The 24,388-nt window shown below is 35.8% G+C and overlaps 1 protein-coding gene across 4 annotated transcripts in view; it reads right to left on the reverse strand.

Annotated features, from left to right (window-relative positions):
- The window catches only part of PHKB (phosphorylase kinase regulatory subunit beta), a 251,881-nt gene that overhangs the window by 85,332 nt on the left and 142,161 nt on the right, over nucleotides 1–24,388 (reverse strand). For all 4 annotated transcript variants that reach the window (XM_069082551.1, XM_069082552.1, XM_069082554.1 and 1 more), the window contains 3 exons: nucleotides 23,183–23,260; nucleotides 21,223–21,381; nucleotides 3,660–3,754 (listed from right to left, as the gene is read on the reverse strand). In XM_069082551.1, coding sequence (XP_068938652.1) covers nucleotides 3,660–3,754; nucleotides 21,223–21,381; nucleotides 23,183–23,260 — 332 coding nt within the window. The remainder of the gene's footprint in view (nucleotides 1–3,659; nucleotides 3,755–21,222; nucleotides 21,382–23,182; nucleotides 23,261–24,388) is intronic.

Below are 24,388 nucleotides of genomic sequence, written 5' to 3' on the forward strand. Positions count from 1 at the left end.
GAGAGAGAGAGAGAGAGAGAGAGAGAGAGAGAGAGAGAGAGAGAGAGGCAGAGAGAGCACAAGCACACAGGGAAGAATATAAGGTTATTATAACACCAAATTTTGCCCTAACATAGTGTTGGGCATAAAATATAGCACTTGGAAAATATTGATTCATGGATTACAAGAATGCAAGTATTCATCACATAGCATTTGGCTTGTATCCCTTTTATGACTTTACCATGCACTATTTTGCTGTTATTATATGGTGTATTTCCCTACTAAACTCCAAATTCCATGATGACAAGGACTATGTCTAAATTTCTCTCCCAGCACATAGTACAATACTTTGCACATGGTATGTACTCAATAAATGCTTGCTGAATTGAAAGAAATAAATTCATTCTAGCAACTAAACTCATTTCAGTATATACAGTGTGATTCTCTGTAAAGTAAATCAGACTTTCCTTTTGCCTTGCAATACAAATTGTAGGGGTAGGGAGGGGAAAGCAGTATTCCTATAGAGAAAAAATTAAAATGGATTTTTATGTAGTGAGTTGTAGGTAGAGTAATATCCATTTCCCAATTCTTAACAGTTTAAATGTAAATAAGTCATGGGCAACGTGATATATTGGTTCTTGGCATCTCATTGCTTTAATATCTCTTTACCTTACTGCCTTAAATGCGAGCAAACTGTTGTAGGGCTGGCGGAATACTGGTTTCAAATATGCTGGTATTTTACAATATTATCCTCCCTTATCCTAACACCAGTGCTACTGTTCATCCAAACTTCACATCCAAGACTTCAAGCAAATAAAAAGTTATTTCTCCTCATAAAAAGTTAGGGATCCCTTATCTAACATATGATGCTTTCTGGCCTAAATATTCCTTAGGCTCAAAGTCAGATCATGACATCACAGATTTAGAGCTAGAAGGGACCTCAGAGATCATCTAGCTCAAATCTTGACCTATACATCCTCTTGACCTTCCAGCTGAGGATGCTCTGAAGTCCAGAGAGGTTAGCAAAGGTACTAAGTGATAGAGGCAGAAATTTAACCTAAGTCCTCTTACTCTAAAACCAGCACTCTTTCCATTTTTACTATATCACATCTCTAAGAGATAAATTGAAAAGATCCCCTACTTTACTCTGTTAATCCAAAGGTGAAATTAAATAGGGAAAAATGCAAAATCTTATAGTTGGGTTCCAAAAATTAACTCAAAAAGTATTAGATGAAGGAGTCAAATCTAGGTAGTTGTTTCTTTAATAAATACACACACACACACACACACACACACACACACTTTAGGACTTTAGGGTAGTTTTGGTAGACTGCAAACTCACAGTGGCCAATATGGCAACAGTAATCTTAGGATATATATACATATAATATATAAAATATATATTTTTGGAGTAGGGAAGGTAGGGCAATTGGGGTTAAGTGACTTGCCCAAGGTCACACAGCTAGAAAGTGATAAGTGTCTGAGGCCGGATTTGAACTCAGGTCCTCCTGACTCTGGGGCTGGTGCTCTATTCACTGTGCCACCTAGCCACCCCAATCTTAGGATATATTAAAAGAGTCGTGATTTCCAAGACTAGGAAAGAGATAATCTTACTCTTTTCTATTCTTGTTGGACTTCTTCTAAAGTACTTAATTCAATTCTAGGTATGGTATTGTGGGAAGAACAGTGAAAAATGTTCAGATGAAAACAAGGTTGACAAAGGGTTTCAAATTCCTGCGATAAGGATATAAGTTGAAGGAACAAGGGATATGTAGCCTACAGAAGAGAGGACTTAGGGGCCATATCCCAAGATCATTGTCTTGGGATATTTGAAGGTCTATCATGTGAAAGAATAGACATTTTCTGTTTGGCCTCAGGAGGCAAAACAAAGAACACTAGGAGGAAACAATGAATGAATAGATACAGACTTGATAAGAGGAAAACCTTCATGGAATAAGAGGTAATCAAACATGGAGTAGACTTTCTATGGATTTAGTGAGTTCCCCCTAACCAGTGGTCTTCCAAAGGCTTGATGACCACTAGTTGGGTATATTGTAGAAAAAATTGTGGTTTAGGTACATGTTGGACTAGATATTTTAGGCATGGGTTGGACTTTAATAGGTATATTTCTGAGATCTTTCTGACCTCAAGATTCTGTGGATCAAAGACAGATGTATAGGGGATTCCATTAAAGCCTTTCTTTTTAGCAGACAACAACTCATTAACAACTAGTCTTTGTGACTGATTATTCAACTGGTCCCAAATTCCTTGAAATACTCTATTATTTAACATGCATCCTTCCATCTTGTCCACAAGAATTGCATAAAATATTTCATAAATACTTTGCTGAACTCTAAGTATTTTATGCATACAATAATCCACTGATCTATCTTGCTGTTCTGTTCATTAAAAAAGAAAAGTGAGGTTAGAACAAGTTTAGTTTGGCATAACACAATCTTGATAAAGCTATGTTAGCTGTTCTTGGTTACTGAATTCCCTTCTAAATGCTCATAAGCTACAATTTAAATGAGATGATTTCAAATTTTGTCTTTTTTTTGTTAATTTTGAAAATCAGTACATTGTCCTTTTCCTGTAGAAAATCTCTTGTTCTCTTCTACTTAATCATGAGATACTTCTCATATTCTTCAAGATCAGTGGGAAGTTATTGTTACATGGTAACATGTGGATTTTCAGGTTCATGGAAAAATAAAATCTTTTTACAAACACCCTAAATATTATGTATTTTACCACCTTAAATTATGTAGCCAAGATAAAAAAAAATAAGCCAACAGAACAGACTGGAACAAAACTTATTCCTTGCACATTGTAGACACTCAATTAATGTTTGCCAAATGAACAATGGAATTAATATCATAAAGAAATGTGTGTTTAATGGTGCTTTGTGTATACATACATATATATGCATATATATACACACATATTGCAAAATACATGGAACAATTCAATTTAATATGCATATTTCTTCTAAAAGTGGTGTGTTTTTCCACTTTAGTTCAACTGCTTTGAATCCCAGTCACATATTCAGGTTCATTCCTTCTCTTTCTTCATAAAGTTTCCACAAACCATAAAGTTTTCATTTTAAATGTACTCATTACTAATACCATTTGCTACTTCAGGGTTTGGCCAAATCAACATCAATCTTATCCCACAAATGCTTATTTTGTTGAACCAACAGTCTGAATCCACAAAAACTAAATTTTAAACATATTTTTTAAAAATCACATCACCTGTTACTAGTAACAAAGCGTCTGACTATTATTCTGAATTTTTATAGAAAAATATTTTTGAAAGGAAAAGGAACAAAGACTCATAGCCTTCCATAAGGTAACACTGAGCATGGAATATAAAACAGCTTTATCTCTCCATGAAAGGTTTTTTGTGTATTCTCTGAGATGCCTGTACATTATTAGATACTCCTCCATTGTGAACTGAGTAGTCAGAAAATCCAATGTTGACTTAGTAAAAGTTCATTGATCCAGGAAGAACTTAACTTTAATAAAGAAGAGAAAGAACATTTTTTTCTCAAGAAGATAACAATGGTTTTTATCATGTAAGACAAAAAAAATCTTTCAAATGACCTTATGGGACTTTACTGAAAATAACCTTTCACAGTATTACTTGACCTTATGTCAAAATGATGTAATAAAATATGTCATTACCTGATTAGAAAATCTCATGCTAACATTCCGCTGGTCCTGTAGAGGGACGTACCTCTGGATTGGGTCAATGTCTTTGGGACTTATTAGGTCATCAGCTGAAAAGGAAGAAAAGAAATGACTGTATCAAGCTGAGTCTAAAATTCCAATGGCATAATCATGTACTATACACATCTGATTTTTTATTATCTATAGGAAAAGTGCAGCTTTTATCATATATCCTAACAACAACAATACTCTTTCCCCCTCTCTTCCTAGGCTTGACCCAAGGTTTGAAAAGCAAAATGTGAGATGACTCAGTCATGATATAAATATTTAAGGCACAAACCGGCTGACTAGGATTATTTGTGTATATTAGCACAAGTTCTGTGGGTAGGTTTTCATAGCACTGCACATAACATCTCGTAGAGAGAGAGCTGACCTTGAAGCAAGGAAGACCTTGGGTCAAAATCCTTCTTCTGACAGGTATCGAAATGGACTGGCCTAGTCACTTAATATCTTAGTTAAGTCCCTTAACATTTCTAAGCCTAGAAGTTGCAGAAAAGGTATGAACAGACATTAACAGAAGTTTCCTCACCAGAGAGTTCTCTGTAATAACAAAATCATAGGTCTAGTCCCTCTGTCTATCCCATAAACCTGGAGCTCAGAGGTCTTTTACTCTAACCCCTTCATTTTAATATGAGGACAAATGAGGCCCAGGGTGGTACCCAAGGTAACAAAGGTAATGTCAGAGGCAGAATTTGAACCCAGGGCTCTTTAGACAGTAGCACACTACCTCTCTGTTCCTTCAACAAGCAATCAGCTCTCTAATCTGGCAGTAGAGGGACTGGATATTTTAATCAATAAAATGGAAGCAATCATTGGTCATCTAAACTAACAGATCAGGAAAGAAAAAAGGAAATAAAAACCTGTGACTTATCTTTCCATCGTAATAAACAGTTCAATCATAAAGACATTTGAAGCTACCTGAGTGGGAGTCATACTTAATATAATTACAGAACTGAAGTTACAGAGCATAATATTAACTTGCCAAATTGCTGAACTGAAGAATATTTTAAAATTGCATTTTCATCATAAAATCCTTAAAAGTACTGAAAACCCTATCTTTTCTTAAGAAAAAAATCAATGCATTTGATTTTCTCATTTTTTTTCCAGGGCATGTAACCTCAATTACAGGGAGTTGCAGAGGGGCAAAGATGTCATGAAATGAAATCTGGTAGTGATTTGCAGGTATTTACAACACTTCAACTTCTTGGGATTTTGCAATGCTGAACTTACTTCTTTCAGAAACAAGGATGAAGTTTAATATTATTTTTAGTTGCTACTAAAGATAAGCACAAAGCACAAAGAAAGCCTCTAAAATTCTAACAATAATGGGGCTTAAAAGTTTTTCAGAATGTTGAATGTTAGCTCCCTGGGAGCAAGAGTTGCTAGTGTTTATAGTTTGCAAAGGTAGTTTTAAAATAGCAATATATACACTTCTTAAAAAGTACTAATCAATAGACATGAAGAAAAATGAGGCTATTTGCACTGAAAGACCAATTTAACTGTTTAAAAAGGACAGTGTGGAAATTTCAAACTACAAGCACATTTTAGTTGCTGCACTTAGAATTATACCTGTGTGGTACTTGCTCAGCTTCGACAAAGTCATGCTAAATGGATTCATCAGTCACAATGAGAACAGTTTTTTCAATTCAGAATTAGACCAAAAAATTATATCCATACATAATTAAAAACAACACATGCATAGCTGTACATTTTCAGTTTATCTGAAATATTGTAGCAATAGAAATAGGATTTTTCATTTAATATGCTACTTGAACCACTGTAATACTGAACAAAAAAATCAATCGGTATGTTCCAAATTATTCCAGGATAATACATACTCCATGAATTCATTTGAATATAGCAATCAAACAATTTGCATAACTTGTACTGTGAATATACAATAATAAAAAAGAAGCTGACAACTATAACAGGTAATCAAAGGAAGGAAGAGCTAGACAAAAGTGCTTATAAAATTATGTGAGGCTATGTAAATCTTCATACAATATACCTTTGTCCTGTTGGCAAAATTAAAGGCACCTAATCATTACCAGTTTTTAGGACACTCTTAAGAAGTTTCTTGGGTGGAACTAATGTTCAGTTAAAAAAGAGGAGGGGGGGCCTGAAAAAATTCACCCACAGGAGGAAAGTCAAAGCAAACAAGATTAGAATGTAGTCAAGTTTCTCTATTTAAGTGATCATAGAATTTTCTTTTCTTTGGAAAAAAAAAATCAGTCAAGAATTTATTAAGCTCTTACTATGTTAGATATTATGCTTAAGCACTAGACAAATAAAGGGGAGAAACAGTATTTCTGTCATCAAGGAGCATACATTTTAATACAGATGACAACATATAAATAACTAGGCATATATGATATAGAGAGAATAGTTAAAAATACTTGGTGTTTATCTTACATTTTTTTCTATATATAAATGTAGTTTTCCCTCAATATAATATGTTTCAGAGAAGAGGGACAGTTTTTACAAGCACCTTGAGGAAAGTCTTATTTTAATTTGTACCTCCTTCCCACAGAATCATATTTAGAGCAGGAAAAGACCTTAGAGATCATGTATTTCACCTCTTTCATTTTACAGATGAAGAAACTGAGTCCTAGAGAGAAGAAATGACTTGCTTATGACCACATAGGCAATAAGCTGGAGATCCAAGTCACATGACTCCAAGTCCACTGCTCTTTTCGCCATACCATGCTTCCTCCAATCTTTAGTATGCTGAGAAATAATCATTCATTATTTGTGGTGTTGCAGTTCTTTAAAGAAATAAGTAGGGGTTTTTGTTTTGTTTTACTAAATGATTCTGGTTGAGGTAGAGGTTTAACTAACACTTCTTAGTAGTAAGAAGGCCAGTCATTTATACAGTAAACTAAATGAAAAAACATTCCAAGTTATGTGTTCAGCATCTACTTAAATCACTTGCAATCACTCTGTTCTCACAAAACAGATAATGAAACTGCTTAGAAATCAATATCTTTTGGTTTAGGATTTCTGAAATACAACTAATTAATCTCTAAGAAGCAAGAGTCTAGCAATATGCCCTTTTCTTTCTCATATTCATTTTTTATTTAATTAATCAGTGATGAAACCACATGCTCTAATAAGAAACAGTCAAAATGAATTTCATTCGAAGTCAACAAACCAATATAAATCAAAGATCTCTGTTTCTTAGGCACTCCTGAATACATCTAAGAATATTCTGGATAATTGTTTCTAGCACCCAAAAACTTTTGTTCTAGACCTGGGCAGTCTTGCCAACACTCAGTGCAGTTTGATATTAAGGGTCTCCTGGACAAGCTAAATAAACTACACACTCCTATATGGTAAACATTCTCCTTGGACATAAAAAAGGTATGGAATAATACATGTGCTGTCCAAAATTAAAAACAGAAAAATTATGAAAAATCAACTAACAGAAGAATAAGCCCCCACGTGATGTAACAGAAATGTTCAAGGATTAAAGGGAGAGGAAAATAAGATAACTATTCTGTACTGCAGTACTAGCAAATGAATCACATGAAAAGTGAAGTGTCTCAGCTATTTTAGGCTATGCCACAGAGTCAGTGGGTTTTTATAGGCTAAAGGGGAGCTTAACTACCATTTAGACCATTGTTTTTATAAGAAAATATGTACTAAGGTCTGAACAAATGACTCAGAAAGAGTTGAAACAGAAATAACTAATAAAGTGGGTGCTTGTTGCTTATATTTGTATTTTTAACTTTTAAAAGCATTTTCATTCGCTTACTGTAATGCAACATTTGTGTAGTACCTACTGTGTGTAGAGTTAATGTGTTAAAACCGGAGGAGTTCTCCCTAATGGAACTTGCAATCTAGTATAGGACAGAAAACATTAATAACTATAACATGAAAGAAGTAATTATTAAGTCCCTACACAAAAGACATATGTATCAAGTACCTAGATGCAGTCTGGTAGAATGGATAGAGGGGTTTAAGTCATTCCTCCAATAAAGATAAACTGCATGACCATGAACAAAATAATTTCTTGGTTGTATTTAATTATCAGTGGACAAACATCAAACATTTTCCCTGTATTTTCCACACCTCAAGTCCTGGACAGTGAGAACTGATCTGATATCCAGAACAAAGCTTGCTTCAAATATGACACTCCCCTTCCTGAGTCTGGGCCTTTTCACCGACTGTTTCCCATGCCTGGAATGATCTCTCGCCTACTCTGCCTCCTGGCTTCCCCAGCTTCTTTTAACTCTCAAATAAAGTCCCACCCTCTGCAAGAAGCCTTTACTAGTCCTTTTAATCTTAGTGCCTTCCCTTGAGATTATTTTTATTTCATCCTGAACGTATTGTGTTTGCTCATACTTATTTGCATGTTGTCTCCCCATCTTAGATTGTAAGCTCCTTAAGAGAAAATATTATTTTTGCCTTTTTGTTTTTGGTATCTCCAGAGTTTAGCACAGTGCTAGGCACAAAATAGGCACTCAATTAATACATGGTCACTTGATCTTGAGGTCAAGTGTAAAATCTGCTCATTATATTGTACAAAGACAGCAATGTAGTTTTGTAAAAGGCAGAAACTTTCTGGTTAATGCTAAGTTGACTACAAAATTCACACAGCTACAATCTGTTTTCTCCAAAAATTCTGTTTTTTAACTTTTACTGTATATCAAAGAAAAAGTAAATCATCAGAATATATGTAGGTTTGTGTATATGTATGTAGGTATATGTGTATCTCCAGCTGTCACGAAATAAGGGAAACTTAAAACCCTACTAAATCTATGTAACAGATAATTAGTCCAGTGCTTAGAACACTTCCTGGTACATAGTAGGCACTTACAAATGGTTATTGATTGATTGAAGTGTCTTGATATTTTTAGTTTGTTTGTGGAAAGGCAGAATCTAGATCTACAGTTTCACTGGTGATGTGGTAGTACTACCAGTGTAGAACCTCACTCCAACAATATAGACAGGGTAATCTGTCTGTAACCTGTAATTTTAGAAAGTTGCTTGGGTTGTACTGAGAGGTTAATTAGCTAATTTTAGAAAGCCCACTGTTTTTTGACCTTAATGAATAAAAGGTTTCAAAATCTACACTCCTGCCTTTACAAAGCATAATGAGCATAATTTATTCTTCAATGAATAAGGATTATGCAGTGTTCAGGGTCAAAGTTCTGAACATAAATTCTCTCTCTCAGAACTCTAGCCATGGAAGGCTAGAAGAAAGTGTTGGACATGCACCGATCACAGAATATAGGAGGAAGTTTGTGACTAAATACTATTCCATCTTATTTCTTAATATTTACCTTCTCCTCCTAAAGTTTAAAGAAGGCAAAATTAAGGTTAATCACGGCTTTTATTAACTGAGGCTTGAGTAGAATATTCACTAGATAAATTATCAGCCTTATTTCAATGAATATGACCTTACTTAGCAACTTCCAAAAAATCTAATCAAGAGAATTTGCTTTCTTCGCTCCAAACTATATTTTGTGCTATAAATTCTTTTAAAGTTGATAAATTTTAAAAGGCACTAGGTCAAATGAAGGGAATATGTTACTGGGAGTTTGGAGAGTTAAGTTACAGTTTTCTTGTGTCAGCCCTTAACTAGTTGTGTGACCATAAGCACCAAGTCATTTACCTTCTCCAAACTTGTTCAATGAAAAGTGCAGTTCAATGAATGTTTACTAAATTCTTACCATGTAAAAGGCATTGGTACTCAAAATACATGAACAAAACAGCCCTTACCATCAAAGAACCAACATTCTGCTAGGGAAAGGCATGAATATGACATATACACAAGTAAATAAAATTATATGAAAAGCACAAAGTAATTTCAATCAGGAGAAAACTAAGGTATAAGAAAATCATGGAAAGCCTTTTCTCTGCTGTCACTTGAGCTCTGCTTTGAAGGAAATGAAAGGATACTATAAAGTATAGAGGAGGAGGAAGCACACTCCAGAAATAGGAGATAGCCAGGGCAAAGGCACAGGTAGGAAGATTTAGGCAAAGTTAGGAGACAAAATGCTGTGGACCTGCCTTCCTGGGCCATGAGGAACGCACCTTGCAAACTTTCAAGCACCATGGAAATATGAAATGTTTTTATAAATTTTCATATGAATGTTGATTTTTGTAGGTTATTCACATATGGCAATATAACACTTTCTAAATATTAGCTTAAATAACTTCCAAAATTATTACTAATGGGAATTTTATGAGGTTATTTTAAAAGAATTATTGTTTATGAATGACTTTGCTTTTCAATTATATTTTTACATCAGGATTTTCTTAAATTATTTTCCTACTTTATGACAGAGAGTGCTCTAAAAGTCCAATGTCCTATAAAGAAAAAAAATTCAAATAACTAGTAGTTTTTTCTAATTATATTATTTAGCTGGAGCTTCATACCAGAAATGGCGATTTGTATCATTTTCTAAAATCCTGAATTAGATTCTGCTTAGTTTTCCCAATAGACACATTGTCTTATCCATCAATCACTATGGTAAGTACTGAGGAATATATAATATTAGCTAAAACATAATCCTCAAACCTCATGGAACTTACACAGTGGAGAAAAGAGATAAAACACAGAAATTATAAAACAAAAGATCATATGACAAGTATAGAGAAGTTCAAAATGAAGTGTTGTGTGATGCCTGAAGGCAAAAATCCTTATAAAGCATGGACATCATAGAAGATAACAAAGGAAGCAGCACTGAAGTTCAACTTTTGGTTCTAGGTAGGAAATCACCAAGTGAAGACAGGATATTCCAGCTACAAAAAAAAAAAAATGTAAGCAGACACCCATGTAAAAAAAAAAGGCATTTCAGGAACAAAAAGTAGTCCAGTTAACTTGGAGAATAATAAAGTGTACTAGAAGAAATGATATAAAATAAGACTTGGAAGAAAGGTTAAAGTTGTGGAAGCCTTGAAAACGAGGCAAAGATATTTGAACTTTATTGGGCAGGCCAGTTATGTCAAACTCAAATAGAAATGGTGGCCACTTATCTGTACACAAGGATCCCTGTGAGCTGCATATTGACTGAGTTTAAAGATGTAGCATTATATGTACAGGTGGTAGCAAGGCTCTAAAAGAGGGTGATGACAGTTGGAAGAGAAGAGGATGGATTCAGAAGGTATCCGAGAATGTTGAGTTGGTAACACAAGACATAAGATGGGAAAGAGAAGGAAAAATCAGAGATTGAGTTCAGCAATAGCATTCAGAAATGCCTGTTGTACAGGAAACACTTAACAAATATTTGTTTACTGTCGACATGGGTGAAAGAAAGGATGATAGTGCACTGACATAAATAGCGAAATAAAAAAGAAGCAGGTTTAGAGAGAGAGATAACAGGTTTGATTTTAGACATGAGTTTTGAGTACCAGTGGGTCATCCAGGGAGAGATGTCAAAGAAGCAGTTAAATATAAGTGTTTTGAGTTATAAAGAGAGGACTGACGATAGAGGTTTGGGGAATAAGTTGTATAGAGGTGATGTGGTAAAGCTTCCAGTGAATGAGACTGCCAATGGGAAGATAGAGAGAGGAGAGGATGAAAGTGAGGAAGAGGATGAAGAGTCAGTGAAAGAGAAAGAGCAATTAAGGAGAAAGAGAAACAAAAGAGGTTGGGGTGTTCAAAGTTCATGTTGGGAAGAATACACAGAAGGCATGGGTAGCCAACCAATATTCAAAAGGAGGTCAAGGAGAGTAAGACTGAAGAAAGTCTTTGTATTTGGCAATTAGGAAGTCATTGTTTACATGTGCAAGAACATCCTCAATAGATAAGTGATCAAAAAATGTGAACAGAAAGTTTTCACAAGGATAATTGCAAACTATTAACACCACATGAATGTTCCAATAACTAATAATAAGGGAAAGGCATATAAAAACCACTCTGAGGTTTCACTTCATATTAAGTGAATTGGCAAAGATGATAAAAGATAGGCATAGTTATTATTGGAGGGGTTGTGGGAAGATAGGCAGGCTGATGCATTCTTGGTGGAGCTGTGAATTGGTACAGCAATTTTAGAGAACAATTTGGAGTTTATGCAAAGAAAGTGATTAAAATATCCATACTGGCTGACCCAGAGAAATTGTAGTACATAAATGTAAGGGGATATTACTTTGCCATAAGAAATAATTAATGTGATATCTACAAAGAAGCATGAAAATAGCTACATGAATTGATGCAGAACCAATAAAACGATATATACAATAACAATGTAAATAACAAAAATCACATAAGTGAATGTCACAAAATTATGAAGAACAAATGTGTCTTAAAAAGAGAAAGAGATCATTCCCATTCCACACTTTTGCAGATGTGGGAAGCTCACAGGTGTTGCATGTTACATGAATTTTCAGACTTTTTGGATGTATTGATCAATTATGTTGATTTTTGCCTTTTCTTTTTCTTGTATTTAAAAAAATACTATTTGTTAAATAGGATGGCCTTCTGGGGGGCAAGCAGATGGCAAAGGATGCTGGGGGAAATGATGGGGGCAAAAGCAAGAAAGGAATAAGCATTCATATAGCATCTACTACATTCTAGGCACTGTGTTAAGAATTTTTTACAAGTATTTCATTTGATCCTCACAACAACCCTACACGGTAGGTTCCCATTTTATAACTGGAAAACTAAGACAAACAGAGGCTAGTGGCTTGCCCAGGATCACATAGCTAGAAAGTGTCTGAGTTCAAACTCGGGTCTTCCTGACTCCAGGCTCAGAGCTCTCTATCCACTGATCCACCAGCTGCCTGGTGCTTTTGATGACATGAAAAATAAAATCAATTAAAATATATGTGGTGTGTGTGTGTGTGTGTGTGCGTGTGTTTAACAGTAGAGAAGTGAGATGAGTTAGATGAGAGAGAAGTTTGCTGAGGAAAAGTGTCAAACACCTTTCTCAAATTGGGAAGTCTTGAGCATGTTTGAAGTTAAGAAAGCTCTACTTTAGGGGCGGCCAGGTGGGTCAGCGAGTAAGAGCAACGGCCCCAATGTCGGGATGACCTGGAGATCAAATGCAGGCTCAGATACTTAGCACCACACCCAGAAACACCTGGCCGTGTAACCTTGAGCAAGTTAATTAACCTCGATTGCTTTAAAAAAAAAAAAAAGAAAGAAAGCTCTACTTAACAGAGGCAGGTTGAAAATTCATGAGGAGGCAGCAAAGATGGTGGAGTAGGATGAAGTAGCACAGCCTGATTCCTCTGTCGATTACTCTAACAGAGATCAAAGGAGAATGCCAAATTAAGTAGTGGAAGGGAAATTGAAGGAGAAACTACAGTTGGTCATCTTTCCATCACAAGATCACAAATGTGACCTGCAAGCAAGTGACCAAAGCAGCTACAGCGTAGCAGGCATGGGCCAGGGTCACCAACTCTGTGCCTAGAGTTCCATAGTAGGGCTGAAGTGTGAGGACCCCAGAGTTGATGATGGAGTTTTTCTGGGCCAAGGCAACAGCAATGGGTTACCTCCAGGGACCCCCAGAGCTCTGAGGAAGACCAGTCCAGAGTAGACTGAAGACACATCCCTCAGCCCAGGTCAACAGCTCAGTGGGGAAGCACCGATTTAGTTAATGCTCAGAGATACAAGTAAGGTGAGAAATATAGTGGACACCTGGGAGCTAATCTCTCAGCTTCAGGTACTAGGCAAGGAGCCAGGAATTCACACTCAGCACCCAGAAAAAACTCTGAACAAGGACTGCAGAGCACCAACTCCCAGAGGTGATCTTCCCTACAGTTCAGAGCAGGACTAGCAGGACAGTGGTATCCAAAACTGATCACATACTCAGCCGTGACCCAACCCAATCATCAACAACAAAAACACAAGTGACCTAGGAAACAGAATATGGAAAGAGAATTTAAGAATTTAATCATTAGACTACCTGAAAACCATAACTCCCCCCCAAAAAATAGAAATTGCATACTATATTTCTTTTTTTGGTTTTTATTTATTTATTTTTCAAATGTTTTATTAACTTCTGGTTTACATCATTCATTTCCACCAGATTTTGAGTTACAAATTTTCTCCCTGTTTTTCCCCCTACCCACCGCCCCCAAATAGTGGTCCCACAGGATATCCTCTCCTCCAATCTGCTCTCTCCCATATCTTCTCCCATACCCCCTTCGACTTTTCCAGTAGGGCATGGTGGATCTCTATGGCCCAGTGTCTGTATATCTTACTTCCAAATTACATGTAAAATAATATTAATAATAGTATATGTATGTAATACATACATATATATATTTTTTCAAACATTTGATTTTAAAACTTTGAATTCCAGATTCATTCCCTTGCTCCCTTGTCACCCACCCTTACTGGGAAGATAAGCAATTCACTATAGGTTGTACATATGTAGCTATGCAAAACATTACCATAGTAGATATATTGTAAAAGACTGACTATATTTCCCTCCTTCCTATCCCACCCCCCACTTGTTCTATTCTCTAGTTTGGTCCGGTCACTTTTCAAAAGTGGGTGCTTCCAACTTCCCTCCCCCCAAGCATGCCCTCCCTTCCATCATCCCCTCTCTCATCCCCTTCCCCGCTACTCTCTTGTAGGGTGAGATACCCTATTTAGTGTGTATGTCATTCCCTCCATGAGCCAAATTCATTGAGAATAAGGTTGACCCATTCCCTTTTGCCTTCCTATTCTTCCCCTCCATTGTAACCATTTTCCCTTGCCTCTTCTATATGAGATAGTTTATCCCAGTCTGTCTCTCCCCATCTCCTCCCATTATATTCGTCTCTCACCTCTTAATTTCACCTTTTAAGTATCATCCCTTCCTATTAAATTGGTCTTGTGACCTCTATCTATGTATACCTGTAAAAATACATACACACATTCACATATGTATTCATACGTCCATATACCCTCCTATACACACACACACACACACACACACACATATATATATATATATATATATATATATATATATATTTCTATTCCCTTCAACTCTTTTCATACTGAGAAAAGTTTCATCAGTTACAATTATCATTTTTCCACGTAGGAATATAAATAGTTCAACATTGAAAAGTTCCTTATGATTTCTTTTCCCTGTTTACCTTCTCATGCTTCTCTTGCTTCTTGTATCTGAATGTCAAATTTTCTATTCAACTCTGGTTTTTTCATCAAGAATACTTGAAAGTCCATTGAATGACTATATTTTCCCCTGAAACATGGTACTCAGTTTTGCTGGGTAGGTGATTCTTGGTTTTAATCCCAGCTCCTTTGACCTCCGGAATATCATATTCCAAGCCCTTTGATCCCTTAGTGTAGAAGCTGCCAGATCCTGTGTTATCCTGATTGTGTTTCCACCATATTCAAATTGTTTCTTCCTGGCTGCTTGTAATATTTTCTCCTTGATCTGGGAATTTTGGAACCTAGCTATAATATTCCTAGGAGTTTTATTTTGGGGATCTTTTTCAGGAGATTATTGGTGGATTCTTTCAATCTCTATTTTGCACTCTGGTTCTAAAACATCAAAGCAGTTTTCCTTGAGAATTTCTTGGAAGATGATTTCTAGGTTCTTTCTTTGATCATGGCTTTTAGGTAGTCTAATAATTTTTAAATTATCTCTCCTGGATCTATTTTCCAGGTGGTTTTCCCAATGAGATATTTCACATTGCCTTCTATTCTTTCATTTGTTTGGATCTGATTAACAGCATCTTGACTTCTCATAAAGTCACTAGCTTACATTTGCTACAATATAATTCTGAAGAAATGATTCTCCTCAGTTAGCTTTTGAGATTATTTTTCCATCTGCCAAATTTGGCTTTTTAAGGCATTCTTCTCCTCATTGCCTTTTTGAGTCTCTTTTGCCATTTGAGTTAGTATATTTTTTAAGGTATTATTTTCCTCAGTCAGGCTGTTGACTCTCATTTCATAATTTTCTTGCATCATTCTCATTTCTCTTCCCAATTTTTCCTCCACTTCTCTTATTTGCTTCTTAAGGTTCTCTATGGCCTGTAAGCAGCTCGTATTTTTTTTTAAGCCTTTGGTGCCAGAGTTCTGACTTCACTGTCTTCCTCCTATTCCATGCTTTGATCCTTTTTGTCTCCAAAATAGGAGTGTAAAGTTTGGTTGCTCTGTTTATTTTGCTTCCTTTGCCTGCTCATGTCGCCACTCAATAACTTGACCCCTGGGCTTTTTGCCACAATAGGACTCTGCCACCAGACAGGGGAGCTTCGTCCCAAATGCTGGGGTTTTCTCAGCTGCTGAAGGTATCAGTTGGGTGCCCTCTCTGAAGCCTCCACATGCTCTGGCAAGCTGGTTGCACACCCCAGGACCTCCACCCTAGACTGCAATCTAGATCCAAGCAGGTTAAAGCAGGAGCGATTACCCCTCAGACTGGTTGCTTGGTCCTCCTACACTCTGCAGGCCAGGAGCTGAAGCTGCCATGTGGAAGGGGTTGCATGGCTGCAGTGCCTCAGTGGCTTCTCACCCTGGTAGCAAAGGCAGACCGCACTCCCAACTAATGGATCCCAAAGTCCACACTGCATTGACCTCTCACTTTGTCCTTAGCATCTATGTGTTGATAATTCTGGAAATCACCACAGCTGCTGGTGATCTGAAGTCCCTCTAGCCAGTGGTTGGTCAGGCCCGCCCTGGGGCTACAACTTCTGGCTCAAGGGGGTGGGGCAGAAGGGGGGAAGAAGCTGGCCTTGGCTCCCAGAACGCTGTGCTGGACGATTCCTGCTGGCCTGCTGGGCTGTCCTCAGCAGGAGGTTAGCTTCTCTGTGTCATTTTGTGGGTTTTGTAGCTCTAAAGTTTATTCAGAGTCCCCTTTTACATGAATTGGGGGAAGTGGAAGTGGAGCCCAGTGGAAGTCCTATTTCTACTCCACCATCTTGACTCCACCCCTGCATGCTATATTTCATTAAATTATCAATTAATCAATCAATAAACATGTATTAAGTACATACTATGTGCCAGGCACCCTGCTAAGCACTGGACATACAAAAAGAGGCAAAAGATAGTTAAGAAGCTCACATTCTGATGGGGGAGACAACATGTAAACAACTAGACACAAAGCAAGATATATATGATAAATAGGAGATAATTAACAGAGGGAAGGCACTAGAATTAAGAGGGGTTAGGGAAAGTTTCCTGTAGAAGGTGGGATTTAAGCTAGGAATTATAAGAAGCTAGGGTGGTCAGTAGTTGGAGCAAAGGAGAATGTTCCAGGCATGGGAGAAAGCCAGAGAAAATGCCCAGATCTCACAGAATAAGAAGATAAAGTGAAAATAGAAAGAATCTATCAGTCACCTTCTGAAAGAAACTTCCAAATGAAAACTCCTCAGAATATCATAGTCAAAATACAAAACTTCCAGATCATAGAAAAAGTTTACATTATCAAGTAACCACAGTCAGAATAATACAAGGAAGAAGAGAGAACAGAATGTAAAAGGGAAAAAAGAGGTCTTACAACTAAGAATAACTTACCCAGCAAAACTGAGTATAACCCTAAGAGGAAAATGTACAATTAATAGACGACTTCCAAGAATTTCTGATATACAGATCAGAGTTTAGTAGAAACTTTGAAATACAAACATAGGAATAAGTAGAAAAACAAAAAGGTAAATACAAGTAGGCCAACTAGGTGATATAGTGGGCAGAGAGAGCACTGAGCTCGTAATAAGGAATCAGTCCTATTTTCATGAGTTCAAATCTAGCCTCAGACACTAGCTATGTGACCCTGGGCAAGTCCCTTAAACCTGTTTACCTCAGTTTCCTCATCTCTAAAATGAGCTGGAGAAGGAAATGGCAAACTACTCCAGTATCTCTGCCAAGGAGCCCTTCCCCCCAAAAAGAGAAGCCCCAAAGAGTTGGATAAGATTTAAACAACTAAACAACAAAAACAAAAAAAAACAAGTAAATAACCAGGAAAGACTTTATAGGGATGATATGTTTGCATTTTAATGGAGGATGTGGGATGGGGGAGTTGATACAAGCATCATTTAAGAAACATAATATCAGCACAGGTCATATAGGGAGTCAAAAGAGAGGTTGAGTATATAAGTTATTTTGGTTGTTTTGATGACCTTAAAGGGGGTATGGAGAGGAGATAATAGGGAAGAAAAGGACAGGCATGGGAGGGAGATACTTTAAATCCCACATAACTAGGAAACAAAAGTAGAAGTCTATACAAATGAGTAAAGGGTGAAAGGAGCTGGTATCACTTGAATATCATTTTAATACTAACGCAGTGTAAAGTGAACAAGTTATACTACAGCTTATATTACAACAGTGTTCTAGAAATGAACAATTTTAAGAGACTTAAGAACTGAACAATCCAATGATCAAGCATGATCCTAAAGAATCAATGATTTAGAATGCTGCCTACCACCTGACACAAAAATAATGGATTATATATACAGAGTGACACACGCATTTCTGAACATAGACATGTGAGAATGTGTTTTGTTTAACTTTTATTGCAAGGGTTTTGGTTTTTCTTCTGCCTATTCCCAAGGTGGATGGGAAGGGAAGTAGAAGGAAAAAAAGGGCTTATGATTAAATATCGAAAAAATTGAATAAAATTTAATTTAAGAATTTTAAAAAGAAAGTACACAGAGGAGAGGGAAGGAGGGGAGGGAGAGAGGGGCAGGGAGGGAAGGGAAAGAGTGGGAGAGAGGAGACAGAGACAGACAGAGAGACAAGAGACACTGTGTGTGTGCTGGAAAAGAAAAGCGCAGGTAGAGAGATGAGCCTAAGTAAGGAGTAGACATTTCTGTGACTAGAGGGAAGTGGCAAATAATGACAATGAAAAACACCTGAGAAATGGAGGAGGGGAACTGAGGGTGCTCATGTCAGATGATCTCAAGTTTCTTAGTGAAGGAGGAGACTAGGTGGTGTACTTTGTGGCAAAATTTCTTAATTTAAACTAACTGGAGAGCCAACCAGTGAAAAGTATGAATTACTTCCACTAAGATCCTATTCTGATGTCACATGATAACAATAATGATAATGATGAAGATGATGATGGAGGATGGGTGATAGGGGTGGTGGTAATGATATCTAAGATACAGCTCTTTAAAATTACAAAGTATTCTATTCCATCCTATTTGATCCCTACAACAATCCTGTAAGGAAGATGCTATAACATCATAGTATGAGGCAAGTCTGGATTCCCAACTGCCATATAGGGCAATGAAAGTTGTAACTAATTTTACCAGGCTGACGGCTTTAAGTATGGGTCTCATTATGAATATTATCTCTCTTGTCTAAGACATTCTAATTAAATCTGGCAATACTCATTAACAGAAAATAGTCCAGTAAGAGATTAAAAAAAATTTGGACACAGTAACACATAGTGAAAAAGGCATGGGAAATAGAATACTTGGCTTCTTTGCCAGTTTTTAGCTGGAGCAAGTGATTTCCCCTCTTTGTGACTCAGTTTCCTCATCTGAATAATGAGGGTGGTGGATAGATGAAGAAACTGAGTTTGGTTATACAAGGATAGACTCTATTCAGTTTTCAAAAAGTGCCACTCAGTTTTTTTCAGAAACCAGAATGGTAGGAAATCCTTATCTTGCTAGATGGCAAGTTACTTATTTTTCTATCCTTAAATCGAGTTTAATGCAGGAAAGTGAGGACCAAGATATTTAGAATGTAAATCCTAAGCCCTGATTTCCAGCTCTCAGCACTGAATTCCTATGTAAAAGTACTTTTGCTCTTACTTCTTTCTGGGTAGACTAAGTAGTATACAAATAGATGGTTGTAAAATGGCCAGCAGTGTTAAATGCTACTCACCTTTATCTTGTTGACACTATTAAATACTATAAAACTAAATTTCAAACCAACTTCAAACACCAAATTGTCAGACTCTCAAGAAATAAAGCTTTAGTGTGCTAATGTCACTGAGATGACAGTTGCAAACTGATTACAATTACATTTTTCAGGTTAGCATTTTTTTCAAGTACATCGTTTGATGTACAAAATGTTTTGTTGGCTTTGCTACTGCACTAAATAAATAGAAAAAATAGTATCAATAATATTAGGTCTTTTGTGTGCAGCCTGTCCTCTTCCTGGAAGAATAACCATGGAGAATTTTTCTACATGTTCTTTAATTAGCATTATGTAAATACATCAACCCCTAAAAATTACAGCCAGGAAAGGGCAGAATGTAAAGCATTAACTCAATTAGCTCTGCATTAGTGGGTTTGTGTTAGTCCTCCCTTAAATATTATTTTCCACACATTTATGTAATGTTGAAACTGAAAACCTGGGCTTTGAAATATATTTCCCTAATGGAATGTAAAGAAGGAACTGAAGATTAATACTCTTAGAGTACAAACAAATCTAGCACTTATACCTTAATGTTGGAGAGAACAGAGACAACAATGGTATTTCACAGGGTAAACAGTTGGACTATTCATCTACAATGCTTCCAATTAGCTTTTCTCATCATTTGTCATCTTTTACAAAGGCATTTCATCTACAAAAATGATAGCCCTTTTGATAAAAGCACTAACAACTATTGTGATTTTTCAACAAGCTGTAATACAGAAAGATGGAAATTCAACATAACTTTTTTTTTCTGTTCTCCACACTATCCTTCATTCACATATGTCCCAAGCATTCTGATCAGTTTATTAGATTCTTAAGACACTCTGCACAATGATTCTTCATACAATTCCAAGCAATGATAGATCCATTAGACTTTTACCTACCAAGAGGATTGCTATAGTAAATACATCAAAGTAGCTAACTGTTCATCATTCAATTCCTTTCGGTATGTGATTAACTAAAGGCACAAATAATAAAAATGGGTATGTTAAATCAGAAATTCATGACTCCCTAGAAAACATTAAACTCTTAAAAGATGCTATCTGGTATCACTAAAGGCCTTTCAAAAATGCTGAACTTAAGCTGTAAAACCTAAGTAAACAAAGTAACATATAAGATGTCATGAAGAGAGGGAAAAAAAAAAAAGATTTGGCAAAGACTGAATATGGAGGTTGAGTAAAAGTGAAAGGTCAAGTGAGAAGGCTGAAGTTGCCAATTTGGGAGACTGGGAGGATACTGGTACCCTCAACAACAACAAAAAGGGAAATTCAGAAAAGCAGAGCATTCAAGGGAAAAGATAATGAGTTCTGTTTCAAACATATTTAGTTTGATATGCTGAAAAGATACTTCATTAGAAATGTCAAATGTGTGACTAGAACTTAGGAAACAAGCTGCAGAGATAGATCTGGAAGTCATCTACATAGAGATAACTGACACCATTGGAGCTACTGAGATTACTAGTAGGATAATGTAAAGAGAAAAGAGAAAAGCTCAGGACAGACAGTGCTTTGGGGGGTGGAAGTGGGGGGAACACATATAGTTAAGGGTTTACCTGGATGCAGATCCAGCTGAGAAAGAATAGTCAGGAAGAAAACCAAGAGAGATTAGAGTCATGAAAACTCAAAGAGGAGAGAGTATTTAGTAGGAAGTTATAAACAGTATATAAGAAAAATGTTGATAAGAATATGCCATATGCAAATTTTAGACAATAAAGAGAAATTGAATGTATCTTTCTTTACCTCTTCTACTTACCTAGAAGTTTTGCAATGACATAAAGGGCTTGTCCCCAAAGGAATAATTTTCCATCACGCCCACAGTTGCTAGGAAATCTCTTCTGACTACCAGGATTTTTCTTCTCAGATTCCACAAAGTCAGCTGGCACATAATAATACTTTGGGACAACAGGATACCCTGCAGAGTTTAAAAATAAATAGTCAAATAAAATTAGTTTCCTTTTTTGCCATTCAATCTTTATAAAGTGAAAATGGTTTTAGAAGGGGAGGGTTAAAAGGTAGTACATGTGATAGTCAAAACTTGCTAAACTGAATGAGTGTCCACAATCTGGCTTCAGTCTAAAAAAATACATTACAAAATATAGAGAAAAAAGTATCTGAGTACTCAAATAACACATATGCTACACATACAGTTCTTTAGCAAGCAATATGAGGATAATCTCTTTTAACATTTTTTAATTTTAACAACTACCCACAGAATAACAATTATACCTAGAGGGAAGGAACATACTATTTTAAATAGGATTAGTCCAGAGAACCTTCATAAGTGAGAGCTTCTCCCATCTTAAATGAAGAATTATAACTGAACCATTTCTCAGAAAAGAAATTCCCATTTAAACTTTAATCCTATTATCTACCACTCAGTATCATGCAAGAGAAAAAAAAACTTCTCTTGAGACTAAATAGACTAGAACTTTAAAAAGTCTTTTTTCAGGAGCACCTAGGTGGCACAGGAGTCAGGAGGGCCTGAGTTGAAATATGGCCTCAAACACTTAAACACTTACTAGCTGTGTGACCTTGGACAAGTCACTTGATCCCAGTTGCCCTGCCTTCCCTCCTCCAAAAAAAGATTTTTAAAAAGTCTTTTTTCTAAAGTGCCTTTAAAGTATTTAAGTGAGGGACTTCTATTACATGAAAAAAAAAAACAATCATCATAGATATAGAAAATTATAAAGGTGTTACAAACATATATCAAGAATTTAATTATTCTAAGATTGTATGTACTTCAAGATCTCTCTGAAATCCCATGCCTTTATATTAAAATCTATGTCATCAACAAAGACATCTCAGATATGTCGATAATGTATGGGGAAAGTTAATAAATGTGGACATTTAATAAACAAAACCAATGAACTTTCCCTGAAATTCTAAACCTGATTCAAGAAACCACTAATATTATTTATATAATACAATAAATAAAATCATCATGTTGGATAATTGATAATTTTGAATATGAAGGCTGAACATATCACTTTGTTAAAAATCACATTGATACTTTTTAAGGGAGTCCAAATATCTTGTTGTAATTTAAGGGGGTAGAGGGGAGGCACACAAGAAAATCAACCCCACTGCTTTCCAATAATACCTTGTTTTTGAAAAAAAAAAAACAAACACATAGTGGAATCACCCAATAGGAGATTTTTGGCAGTAGAAAAAAATAAAACCAAACGTCGAAGAGTAAATACAGGCCACTGTAAAATATATACAAAATAATATTCTCTCACAATTCTCCAGTGTAAGCTCTAAGTGCTTGGAAGAAAAGTAGCATTGTGAGAATAAGCATATGGTTTGCCCAAGGAGATTCTTTTAAGTGGGCCTACACTAATTTAGATGGGTAAAGTTTTGGCTAAATACTACATTAAAGTCACAACTTATTTGGTGAAGATACTAGTGAATATAAAATAAGCCCCCCAAAATAACATAAATATTCTCAGACTTTCAGGATTATGACTTGATAATTCTGTTGTTGAGACTAATTCTAACTGCTAAGATTGAACTTGATTCTTCTCAGGGAAAATGGAATGGTACAAAAAATGAAATATCAAAAGGAATTCGTGAGTATGAATTTTTTTTTCACTTCAAATTGCTTCACCAGCCATGTTCAAGTCAGAATATACCTCACATTATTAACATCCTTTAAAAGCATTTCAATGAAATTTTGATGAGGATAAGATCTCAAGGAGGAAATATGGCCGTACCTTCTGTTGTCTGATGAAGGACTGGAGTTAGAAGATCCTGGTATTCCTTTACTTGTGTAGGATTTCCTCTAAAAACTCCTAAAGGATAGAAATACATAATATTACACTTAAATAAATATCAGACCAATTTGATACAATTAGTGACTGAGTTATTATTTTTCCCCAAAGAGTAAAATTCTATGTAAAGTCAATTATAGCTTGAAATTATAAATACTTATTAAAAAAAAGATATTTATTTCAGGAGGCCACCTGAACTTTTAAGATTTAAAAAATGAATTTTAATGCTTTGAAATTTTACTGCACTTATATTATGGAACTTAAATATTATATGCATTTCAAGGAATACAGAATTTTGCTGTTATGGACACTTCTTCCACTGATCAGATCATAACCTCTCCCTGCTTTACTAGATAACTGTCAAGAGTTGCTGAGATTGAAAGAAAAAAAGCATTTTAGAAAAATATTCAAGTTGCTGATCAGCTTATCCAAACTTAGCTGTGTGGATCTGAAGAAGATATGTATCATTGTAGTCCATCAGGGATAGCATACTGAAGGCTTTTCCATATTGGGAGAACCTGACAGAATTTTTGCTTTATTAGTACAGTCCTCTAAAAGCAAAGTTGATCCTCCATGTCATGATAAGGCACTGGTGAAGAAAGGCAGTGTGGTACATTGGAAAGTGTACCAGTTCTAGAATCAGAGAATCTGGGTTCAAATTTAGAAACATGCCTATGTAAAGATTTGTGTCTCTTTTTAATTGATTGGCTGTATTTATTATGCTGTTAAAATTAAAATGTGTCAAAAGGGATTATCCTTATATTTCTTGGTAAGCAATTGTATATGCAACATATGGGTTATTTGAGTGCCCAGATAACTGTTTTCTCTATATTTTGTAACATATCTTTTAGGCTGAAACTAAGTTATTGATCTTGACCAAAATCCTTAATTTCCTGGACTTCAATTTCTTCAACTACAAAATAAAAGGGCCATATTAAATGAACTCTTACGATTTCTTCCAGATCAAGATCTAGGAGACTATGATTTTGGCAAAGATTAACAATAATATAGGATTATAATTAGCACAATTCCCATTGTCAAGAAGTTGTCCACTCTGTATAAATAATATTATAGCATAATTATCATATAGTCTTAAACCTCAACAGGTACAAGGAAAATCAAGTCTTCATCATTACCAATAGTTCCACT

The sequence above is a fragment of the Petaurus breviceps genome, unplaced genomic scaffold (genome assembly GCF_028583685.1).
Source record: "Petaurus breviceps papuanus isolate PSGF00001 unplaced genomic scaffold, PetGlider_PUasm1.0 171, whole genome shotgun sequence".
In the NCBI taxonomy this organism is placed as follows: domain Eukaryota; kingdom Metazoa; phylum Chordata; class Mammalia; order Diprotodontia; family Petauridae; genus Petaurus; species Petaurus breviceps.